The 12,187-nt window shown below is 48.9% G+C and overlaps 2 protein-coding genes across 2 annotated transcripts in view; one reads left to right on the forward strand and one right to left on the reverse strand.

The window, feature by feature from the left end:
- The window catches only part of LOC119965474 (polymeric immunoglobulin receptor-like), a 610,457-nt gene that overhangs the window by 75,636 nt on the left and 522,634 nt on the right, over nucleotides 1-12,187 (reverse strand). The window lies entirely within an intron of this gene.
- Nucleotides 1-12,187, forward strand: part of LOC119976739 — a 139,290-nt gene that overhangs the window by 2,639 nt on the left and 124,464 nt on the right. The window contains exon 2 of the mRNA XM_038817473.1: nucleotides 6,801-7,151. Within this exon, the coding sequence (XP_038673401.1) occupies nucleotides 6,801-7,151 (351 nt within the window). The remainder of the gene's footprint in view (nucleotides 1-6,800; nucleotides 7,152-12,187) is intronic.

Raw genomic sequence — 12,187 nt, forward strand, 5'->3', positions numbered from 1 at the left:
GCTAAGTTCTGATGCAGCGTTGTCAGTTTGAAAAGTTTTGCCAGTGTATGAATTCAGAGCAGCAGGAGGTGCCTGTCATAATATACACGCAAGTATATGATGGTGCACAGACTGGGAGTGATTGACACACGGGATGACCAGTGAACACACAGAGCACAGCAGCCAATCACCACACAGGACACGACCACTATCAAGCCAGAGGGCACTAGTTTTCTCACTCTAGGATCCAGCCTCTGAGACAGAGCCCGTGAGCAACAACTAGAACAAACACCATGTGGTAGTAAGATAGTCTGCTCAGGTTAGCTTCAGGTCTCCAGTCAACTCAGCATAGTGTCAACCCACAGTTAAAGCATGTATTATAGTTAAGTGTTCAATAAAATTGAGTCGCAGTTCTTCAAGTGTTGGAAGCCTGTCTCTCTCACTGCTGCAGTAAACGCAGTCCTCGCAGACCCAGCTTACCCAACACATCATGGTACCAGTGAGCTATGCTTGGGTTTGATGGACCTACCTTGAGATAATTTGCCTTTGACCAGCGATCAGCCATCTGGTGAAATGGACAGCGTCCGCCCTCCCTCCGCAGCTCCGCATCACCGCATCGGTGCCAACTGGAAGATTTTTAAGCAGAAGTTCCAGCTGTATCTCGAAGCCACCGACCTCGAGGCCGCATCGGATGCCAGGAAGATCGCACTCTTCCTCTCTGCAGCCGGGGACCACGCTATCCACACCTTCAACTCCCTCACCTTTGCTGAAGGCCAGGACAAGATGAAGTTTAAAACAGTCCTGCTGTAGTTCGCCAGCCACTGTGACATCGAAGTCAATGAGAGCTTTGAACGCTACGTGTTTCAGCAGAGGCTTCAGGGTAAGGATTAACCTTTTCAGTCCTTTTTAACCCATCTCCGCATCCTCGCGCAGTCCTGCAACTATGGCTCCACTTCCGATTCCATTATCCGGGATAAGATTGTTTTCGGGGTCGACTCCAAACCCCTTCGCCAGCAGCTCCTAAAAGTTAAGCAGCTCACCCTTACCATCGCCATCGAGACCTGCGTCCTCCACGAGCACGCTAACAACCGGTACTCCCACATCAAGGCGGCAGAAACGGCACGGCAAAACCCCCACCATGCGGAATGGGTGCATGCCATCAAACAAATACAGGGCCTGAGTCTGGATGAGGGCGGCCATTCCGCGCGCTTTTCCCGGGTTCCTGTGCATGCGCGCCATGACCAAGGGGACGGCGAGGCCGACGACCGTAATCGCGCAAGTGCACACGTCGTTCGACCGCACTGCGCATGCGCAGTGGTGCACGGAACGTCCTGACGGCAGCACCATGATGTGCGCCAACTGTGGCTCCGCCCATTTAAAGTGGGAATGTCCCACAAAATCTCGACGTTGCCTCCAGTGTGGCAAGCTTGGCCACTACACAGCCCTTTGTAGATCTGCTCCACTGCCCAACACACAGCAATCCCAGCCGCAGCGCAGGAGCGTCCGGTCAGTACAGCAACCCGTCACAGACTTCGACTCCGACATTCTTCCAGATCTCGACACCGAGGGCCTCACATCCCCATTCCGGGTGGGCATCATCACCAACCATACGCTGCCTTTATCAACGATGATGTGGAGATGCCGGCGTTGGACTGGGGTGAGCACGGTAAGAAGTCTTACAGCACCAGGTTAAAGTCCAACAGGTTTGATTCAAACACGAGCTTTCAGAGCGCAGCTCCTTCCTCAGGTGAATGGCGAGGTATGTTCCAGAAACATTTATATAGACAAAGTCAGAGATGCTGGACAATGCTTGGAATGCGAGCATTTGCAGGTAATCTGCTAATGCTCGCATTCCAAGCATTGTCCAGCATCTCCGACTTTGTCACAGGAAAGGATGTCCCGAAGCGTGGTACATTGGCGAGACCATGCAGACACTGCGACAGCGAATGAACGGGCATCGTGCGACAATCACCAGGCAGGAATGTTCCCTTCCAGTCGGGGAACACTTCAGCAGTCAAGGGCATTCAGCCTCTGATCTCCGGGTAAGCGTTCTCCAAGGCAGTCTTCAGGACACGCGACAACGCAGAATTGCCGAGCAAAAACTTATAGCTAAGTTCCGCACGCATGAGTGCTGCCTCAGCAGGGATCTTGGATTCATGTCGCATTACATCCACCCCCCACCATCTGGCCTGGACTTGCAAAATCCCACCAACTGTCCTGGCTTGAGACAATTCACACCTCTTTAACCTGTGATTATCCCTCTCCCTGGATCTGTAATGATTTGATTACCTGCAAATGCTCGCATTCCAAGCATTGTCCAGCATCTCTGACTTTGTCTATATAAATGTTTCTGGAACATACCTCGCCATTCACCTGAGGGAGGAGCTGCGCTCAGAAAGCTCGTGTTTATCAACGATGGTGAGACAACTCCCAATAATGAGCATTGATCCAGACGACGAGTGGTGTTACGGTCAACAAGGCTCCCATACGCTTCAAGCTGGACACTGGCGCTTCAGCAAACCGCATTTCAAAGTCTGACCTTGACACCGTCCGCGTCAAGCCAACCATTCTTCCACCGGCTTGCCAGCTCCTTGACTACAATGGCAATGCCATTGCTGCCAATGGCTCATGCCAGCTTGCGGTGTCCCATCATTCTTCAAAAGCTACGCTGCATTTTGAAATTGTAGGAACCAACAGAGCTTCCCTGCTTGGTGCTCGGGCCTGCAAACTCCTGAACCTTGTGCAGCGGGTTCACTCCATGTCGTCCGCAGAGGCAACGGCCTCACCAGATGTTAACTTCCAAGCCCAACTCGATGGCATCATGGCACAATACCACAGCGTCTTCGAAGGTATAGGCACCCTCCCTTACCAATATAAAATCCTGTTGAAGCCGAATGCCACCCCTGTTGTCCATGCACCGTGTCGGGTGCCGGTGCCCCTTAAGGACCGCCTCAAGCAGCAGCTGCAAGACCTCCAGGACCAGGGCATCATTTCTAAGGTCACGGAACCCATGGACTGGGTTAGCTCCATGGTTTGTGCCAAAAAGCCATCAGGGGAACGTCGAATCTGTATTGACCCCAAAGATTTGAACCGCAACATCATGAGGGAACACTACCCAATACCTAAACGAGAAGAGATAACCAGCAAGATAGCTCATGCCATATTCTTCACGAAGCTGGATGCCTCCAAGGGGTTTTGGCAAATACAGCTGGATGCGTCCAGTCGAAAGCTGTGCACATTCAATGCCCCGTTCGGTCGCTACTGTTACAACCGAATGCCCTTTGGCATCATCTCCGCCTCAGAGGTGTTCCACCGCATAATGGAACAAATGATGGAGGGTATCAAGGGAGTGCGAGTGTACGTCGATGATATCATAATCTGGTCAACGACTCCTCAGGAGAACATTGATCGCCTAGAGCGGGTGTTCCACAGGATCCACGAGCATGGCCTCCGACTCAACAGAGCCAAATGCTCCTTCGGTCAATCAGAAATCAAGTTCCTTGGCGACCACATTTCGCTGTTCGGCGTGCAGCCAGATGCAGAGAAGGTGTCGGCGATCAACGCCATGAAGACCCCAGAGGACAAGATGGCGGTCCTCCGCTTCCTAGAGATGGTCAACTTCCTTGAGAAGTTTATCCCCAATGTTGCATCACACACCATAGCTCTCCGCCATCTCATTAAAAAAACTACGGCCTCCCAGTGGCTACCCGCTCATGAGCAAGAGTGGCGTGAGCTCAGGGCGAAACTCACCAAGGCCCTGGTGCTGGCGTTTTTCAACCCCGCCAAGGAAACGAAAATATCCACCGACGCGAGCCAGGCTGGCATTGGGGCTGTGCTCCTCCAGCGGGATGACTCCTCTTCCTGGGCCCCAGTCACATGTGCTTCTAGAGCCATGACACCCACTGAGCAACGATACGCTCGGATTGAAAAAGAATGCCTGGGCCTCCTCACAGGGATTGCCAAATTCCATGATTATGTGTACGGCCTCCCCAAATTCACGGTCGAGACGGACCACAGGCCATTGGTTCACATCATCCAAAAAGACCTCAATGACATGACGCCACGGCTACAACGTATCCTCCTCAAACTCCGCCGCTACGATTTCGACCTGGTGTACACCCCGGGCAAAGAGCTCATTGTGGCCGATGTACTCTCCAGATCCATCACCACACCGTGTTAGCAGACTGACTTTGTCTGTCAAATAGACGCCCAGATGGAATTCTGTGCCTCCAACTTTCCGGCCAATGATGAAAGGGTTGTGCAAATTCGTCAGGAGACGGCCAGGGATCCTCTACTCCAGTGGGTCTTGCGACATCTCACAGATGGTTGGCAAAAGGGGCAGTGCCCCCAGTTTTATAATGTAAAGGATGATCCAGCGATAGTGGACGGCATACTAATGAAGCTTGACAGAATTGTGATCCCACAGAGCATGTGAGAGTTTGTCCTCGGCCAAATCCACGAGGGTCACCTGGGGGTCGAAAAGTGTCGCCTTCGAGCCCGAGAGGCAGTATATTGGCCAGGCATCAGCCAAGATATCGCCAACACGGTCCTCAATTGCCCAATATGTCAAAGATTCCAGTTGGCTCAGCCTAAAGAGACTCTACAGCCGTATGAAATGGTGACCTCCCCATGGTCCAAAGTTGGTGTTGACCTCTTTCATGCCAAGGGCTGGGACGATGTCCTCCTAGTGGACTACTTTACCAACTACTCCGAGGTGGTCAAACTGACTGACCTCACCTCAGCAACAGTAATCAAGGCACGCAAGGAGACTTTTGCCCGGCATGGGATCCCACTCACAGTTATGAGTGACAACGGCCGCTGCTTCTTCAGCCAGGATTGGACAGATTTTGCCCGACTGTACAATTTTTGGCACGTCACATCAGGCCCCCACTACCCCCAGTCGAATGGGAAGGCTGAAAAAGGGGTCCACATCGTTAAAAGACTGTTGTGCAAAGCTGCTGACTCGGGTTCGGATTTCAATCTGGCGCTGTTAGCCTCCAGGGCGCCTCCTTTGTCCACTGGCCTGTCCCCAGCACAGCTCCTAATCAACCGCACACTGCGAACGACAGCGCCAGCTATCCACGTTCCGGACCTTGACAATTTCCCGGTCCTACAGAGGATGCAACAGTCTCGGGCCCAATGCAAGTCGGGGTATGGCACCCACGCCACAGATCTCCCTGCTCTGGCCCCTGCTGACCGAGTTCTTGCTCAGCGACCTGACGGCGGCTGGTCTGCCACAGCTGTGGTGGTCAAGCAAGTGGCCCCGAGATCGTTCCTCGTTCACATGCATGATGGCTCTTTTCTTCGGCGCAATAGGCGGGCACTGCAGCGACTTCCACGCCCGCCACCTAACCGTGATGTCCTGCCTCGCACGCTGGTTCCTCAGGACGTGCCCTTCCACGAGGCCACCGATCTGCCAGTTATTCTACTGACCTCTACATTGAGGCTGTTACGCCCTTTCAAGTGCAGGCGGCCCCTGACCCACCCTTGAGGCGGTCAACCAGAATTTGTCGCCCGCCACAGAGAATGAATTTAGAGACTTAATGTGGCATTACCTTGTGATCTCATCGTTTACATATCTGTACATATTGTTTTTTTTCTAATGTGTTATCTGCCCTCTATCTGCACTAGACACCTTCCCATGTAAATACATTAGCATATATTATATATAGTCACACACACTCACTATTTATTGACCTGAACACATTGTTTATAAAAAGGCGAGAGATAATATAATATACATCCAGGTATATGATGGTGCACAGACAGGCAGTGATTGACACACAGGATGACCAGTGAACACACAGAACACAGCAGCCAATCACCAGACAGGACACGGCCACTATAAAGCCAGGGGGCACTAATTTTCCCGCTCTCTCGGGATCCAGCCTCTGAGACAGTCAGAGCTCGTGAGTAGCAACTAGAACAAATACCATGTGGTAGTAAGATAGTCTGGTTGGGTTAGCCTCAGGTCTCCAGTCAAGTCAGCATAGTGTCATCCCACAGTTAAAGTATGTATGATAGTTAAGTGATCAATAAAATTGAGTTGCATTTCTTCAAGTGTTGGAAGCCTGTCTCTCTCACTGCTGCAGTAAACGCAGTCCTCGCAGACCCAGCTTACCCAACACATCAGTGCCTGGGCCCCTCGAGCCTGTTCCACCATTCAACACGGTCACGGTGATCTGATTGTCCCTGTCTCTCAGTCTCCAGAGGCCCCTGGGCCCCTCGAGCCTGTTCCACCATTCAGCACGGTCATGGTGTCTGATTGTCCCTGTCTCTCTGTCTCCAGAGGCCCCTGGGCCCCTCGAGCCTGTTCCAGCATTCAGCACGATCACAGTGATCTGATTGTCCCTGTCTCTCAGTCTCCAGAGGCCCCTGGGCCCCTCGAGCCTGTTCCACCATTCAGCACGGTCATGGTGTCTGATTGTCCCTGTCTCTCAGTCTCCAGAGGCCCCTGGGCCCCTCGAGCCTGTTCCCCCATTCAGCACGGTCATGGTGACTGATTGTCCCTGTCTCTCTGTCTCCAGAGGCTGCTGGGTCTCCTGAGCCTGTTCCACCATTCAACATGGTCATGGTGATCTGATTGGCCCTGTCTCTCTGTCTCCAGAGGCTGCTGGGTTTCCTGAGCATTCATTCCCAGCATTTTCTGAAATCCTGATTGTCAAAATCTGCAGCACTTTGCTTGGGGTTAATTTGAACAAGTTAGTGTGGATAATACACAATATCCACACATCAATACACAGGAGACTTTATAACCTGCTCTAAGCTTCTATTTTGTATTTTCTTATCTGTTCTGATCTTCAGTTATTTTCTGTTTACAGGTCATGTGACAGGGACGGTTCTTATCCAATCGCCTCAAGTTGTGAAAGTGCCTGAGGGTGAAACAGTGAAGTTTCTGTGTGACTTACAGAGCGACCATGTAGATCACACTGTGGATAAATACGATGTACATTGGTACTACCCAGAAAGTAAGGAATCGATATTGAGTCATTATGTAAATGGCCATGTTTACCGGCCGACAGGTCTGTCTGATCGGTTTCAGCCGTCCAGAGATGTTGTCGGTAACAGCTACATTCTGACAGTCAGAGATGTGAAGCTCGGTGACTCCGCTGTCTATATCTGTGGGATTTGGGGGACAATCTTTGGGAATGGAACCCGGCTGAATGTAACCAGTAAGTACTGTCTATCTTATATTGCTTTGATTCCATATTGACCATATATTAGAGGAATATGATGGAACATTGCCAGCCTCGGAGGCTGTGACCCAGAGGGAGGAACGATCTGGGAAGAAGCCTGAAGTCTGTGAAGTAAAAATGTACAATTTAAACACACACACAGACAGAAAGCGACAGGGTGAGTGGAAAGGTGTGATATCAAAGTTTCACCCCTAAAATCTCTCAGAGCTCCAGGGGGTGTCTGTGATTTTCCCGTTCAGATTCCCAGTGGGGATTCGGGGTGGATTTTGACAGAACTGAAAGTGTGAATTTCTGTCCTCTCTCTCTCTCTCTGCCTTTCCCCAGCTGATTAGAATTAAACTTTACTGTGCGGGGGGTGTGGGCACTCTGCTGGTCTGTGGGCAGGGAAGCTGCTGATGTGGCTCTGATAGGTGGGCTCCAGAACCTCTGGTCAAACAGGGAAGCTCTTCCACAATGTCCTCCCTGGATGGTCTATCCTGGCTAGCCTCTCCCTCTGCTGCCCCCACTGCAAACCCTCTTGTTGACCAGCCTGAGCTCCTCCCTTGTCACATCCCCCTCCTCCTGCTCCTGAGGTTACGGGAATATTGGGCGTATCAGATCCAGAGGTGTTCCAGTGGCCGATCTGTGTCAAGAGGGAAGGCAGTGAGGAGAGAAAATGTGTGCCCCTGGATTTCACCCATATAACTGATGGACAGTGAGCTTCCCAACTCAGGGAAAGAAGCCAGAGTTAGAACAGCAAGGAGCATTGGCATTCCGGGTCTGGAAGAGGGTGGAGAGATAGGATGGGATAAGACTAGATGGAGATTTGAAGATGAAAACATGCCATCTATTTGGTGAATTCAGAGACAGGCACATAGCTAATGACTCCAGTGATAAATGAGCAGCACTGAGCTTGATGCTGTGAGCTGGGAGTTAATCTGGTGTGATGAATGTAGAAACTGTTATTTAATGATAATAATAATTATTATTACCTTTATTGTCACAAGTAGGCTTACATTTACACTGTCATGTTGTTTAAAAAAACCTGGTTTAAAATACATGCATGCAGTATGTCTGTGAAAGCTGTAATTAAGGAATGGTAAAAAGGTGATTGAATCCAACCATTTACTTGTTTACAGATGAAGGACTAATAGAATCATGTTTTGATTGCTCGGGATTCCCTGGAGTATAGATAATTTATGGGGGCGTGATGTTTCATCCGAGCTAAGGAAGCCATGGAACTCAGTGGGATCCAGATGATGTAATTAATGGGAGGTGCCAGGTCTGTCAATAGTTGCGCATTTTTAAGTTGAACAGCAGTTTTCCCAAAAACTGCTAGTTTGAAGATAAGTGGACTGCATCTGCTCTTGAAAGGATCGCTCTACAAAATTCTTTGCACAGCTGAACAAATTATCTGTTTGTTATCTTATTCATAAGGGACATTTGAACTGTATTAAAGTTGTTCCTTTTATTTCAGAACTGTTCAACTATTAATTGTAAAATTATTTCTTTGATGTTAATGTGGTTCATTCTTTGTTTAAATTAAAGTTGTTTGAACAGAAAAGGGACCTATTGGTCAGACTATTCACTCCTGGGGTGAAGAATATTTTCCTCACAAATTTACAAATTGAAACTAATGTTTGAGGGTCTTGTCCGATACCCTAACACATGTTGGGATCTGGTCCGGATCCTAACACATGTTGGGGCCTGCTCCGGGATCTTAACAAATGTTGGGATCTGGTCTGGGATCCTACAAATAAGTAATAATGATTATATTACAATCATTATTATTGTCACAAGTAGGCCTACATTAAACACTGCAATGAGGTTAATGTGAAAATCCCCGAGTCGCTGTATTCCGCCGCCTGTTCGGGTACACAGAGAGAGAATTCAGAATGTCCAATTCACCGAACAGCACGTTTTTTGGGACTTGTGGTAGGAAACCGGTGGACCCAGAGGAAAACCCATCAGACACACACAGAACGTACACACTCAGCACAGACAGTGACCCAAGCCTGGAATTGAACCTGGGACCTTGGAACTGTGAAGCAACAGTGGTACTCACCGTGCGACCGTGGCCGCCCACAAATGTTAGGGTCTGGTCTGGGATCTGAACAAATGTTGGGGTTTGCTCCGGGATCCTAACACTGGATGGATTTGAACAGGTGGATTTGAGATGGTTTATGGAATGAGATTAGATGAAGAGTCAGCAGTCGGAGGGACAGATATGTCTGGATGGTTTCTGTGAAGAGAGGATTAATGACAATGGTTTTGAATATTTGAGGAAAGCCCCCAGTGTGTGACCCTCGAGTAAACAATGACAAAATATCGGGGGAGGGAAGAAATAGAAATTAACAGGGGAGGGGGGCATTTAGGAAATATGGAGAGAGGGATTGGGAGGGAGAATGGGAAGAATCTGCAGTGATAGGGATCAGGGAGGAGGAATAGCGGAGTTCGGAATGATGGGGGGAGTGGCAGAGACAGCTGAACATGTGACCTTAAACAAATAAATCTTTAGCTTTTTCTGATGAGAACGTTTGATAATATCTTCACTTGGTCCCCAAGGTAACATCAGCGGATATATTCTTCACTGAAACATTTGCAGATATTCACAACCTTCTGACTGGTGTTTAACTTGTTGATATTTTTCTCTTAAAGGTGCGAATCCTCCAATCCTTATCCAGTCTCCGAGTCTGGAACGTGTCACAGAGGGTCAGACTGCACGGTTACAGTGCACCATGCGGAACGCCACAGTGACACACACCGATGTTCACTGGAACCGGGAGCTGCCAGGGAAAGATATGGAGAGGGTTTTAACACATGATATAAAGAACAACACACAACGGAGTCCAGGTTTCACTGAGCGTTTCCATCCTTCCCGAGACACGTCCAATAAAACCTTCATCCTGACAATCAGCAACGTGCAGCCCAGTGACACTGCCGTCTATTACTGCTCCGTGTGGGGAGATATCAGTGGGAATGGATCACAGCTGAGTGTAACCAGTAAGTACATTCACAATGGCATCCTTACATAGAGGGGAATCCTGTAACCAAACCCTCCCAGTGAAGAGGAGAATGGGCTGGGGAATTGCCGTTGTGATATTGTAACCCAATATTCCATGGGAATGTGACTCCTCCCTGGGAGCACGGCATTGTCAAATCTTTCTCCTGCACACATATCAGCTGTGAATAGAGGTGATAGCCCCAAAACATTATTTCTGTGATTCAGGGAGGCTTTGGGAATTACAAAAAAGTTACAAATTGGAAATTACAAAACATTAATACATGAGTGACCATCGCTGCTGGATGTACCATAATCTCCCCGAATACATCACCAGTTCACCCCTAACAAAATCAGGCCTCCTTAACTTGTCCTACAGGTTTGAAGGACTGTGCCCGTACCGACCGAGCTCTCTCAGCCCCGACACCCTGTTCAAAATTGTCCCAACTCATTCACGTTGCCCCTCCTCATCTTTACCAAACTGAGTCACTTCCCACTTCTTTGTGATAAATTTCATCTGACCTGCCTCCACCTATTTCACCATTCTATCAATATTCCCCGGAAGCTGACACTGTTCATCTCACTCTTCCCGATATTCCTGAACTTGGAGGGTGCTGTTCACTGGGAAATTCTGCCTCCTGTACTCGAGCCATTTTAAATATTTAAAAAATCTTGCTCATGTCCCCTCTCGCTAAAAACTAACCAGTGCGACAAAATCTGATTCTATCATCACACCGAGCCTCCCCCATTGTCTGCCTGTCTCTCTGAGGACATGGTGCTGCACACAGCCTCTGCACACACTGCTGCCATCACTTTAGTCAGGGTGCATGCGGGAGCTGGACATTACTCTCAGATTCGGGTGGGCCTTGTCCCAGCCTTGCCTTGGTATTTTAGGGCAATTACATTGAGCAGCAAAGGAATGAAACAATTGTTTATAAATCACCTATCGCAACCTCAGGGTGTCCAAACACGATTCACAGACAATTAAATATATTGACACAGGAAAATAGGAACGTAGTTTTCCCACCCCCTGAGCTAGTGTGCGGTCAATTCCAGCCTCACTGGACCAGGAGTCACAACACAATTGAAATTAACCAATAATTCTTCGACAGAATCCCAAACTCTTTGACTGCCCAATAATTACAGTCACCAGGTTTGTAAATCTCAACACATTAATTTTTATTAATGACAATAACTATAATTAAATATGCAGCAAGTACAACTGGTTAATGATTATCTAATTCCTAATCCCCCACTTTAATTCACCCCACCCTCCACACACAGACACGCAAGACAAACAAACACAGAGGGAAAAGAGAGGTGTATAAATAATTGTGACAGTTAAAGGATCAGAGTCCTTGTTGCAGATGGTTCTCTTCTAGCCCACCTTCCTTCAGTCCAGGCTTTCAGTTCGAGCTTCTAGCCCACCTTCCTTCAGTCCAGGCTTTCGGTTCGAGCTTCTAGCCCACCTTCCTTCAGTCCAGGCTTTCAGTTCGAGCTTCTAGCCCACCTTCCTTCAGTCCAGGCTTTCAGTTCGAGCTTCTAGCCCACCTTCCTTCAGTCCAGGCTTTCAGTTCGAGCTTTCTGCTTTCAGTCTCTAAAGGTTTGCACTGTAGATTCATCCAGGTTCTCTGTAGGTTCAGAAATACAGCAGCTATGCAGCATTTCTGGGGAAAGAGAGAGAGAGAGAGAGAGACTGACACAGTTTCTTCTCCGAGTGTTCACAGCCTGATTGTCCTTTCCTTGGTTCTCTGGGAACCATCCCACTCGGATAGGGATCCAATCACCGCCTGTCGCCGGGCAGAATACAGCCGTTGCAAATTCATTGGCCACCAAGCAACCAATCAAGCTGAATCCCTCCGACCTCCCTTGGGTGCCAAAATGTCTGCTGTTCAAAGGCTAACACAATGCACTAAATTGCAAGCACTTCATCTGTTCGACCTAAAGGTACATGTCCATTAAATATCCATGATTCGAAAATGACAGTGGCAAAATAAAAGAAATGGAAAATAAGGGATCGACAGGAGTGGTC

The sequence above is a fragment of the Scyliorhinus canicula genome, chromosome 1 (assembly GCF_902713615.1).
Source record: "Scyliorhinus canicula chromosome 1, sScyCan1.1, whole genome shotgun sequence".
NCBI lineage: Eukaryota > Metazoa > Chordata > Chondrichthyes > Carcharhiniformes > Scyliorhinidae > Scyliorhinus > Scyliorhinus canicula.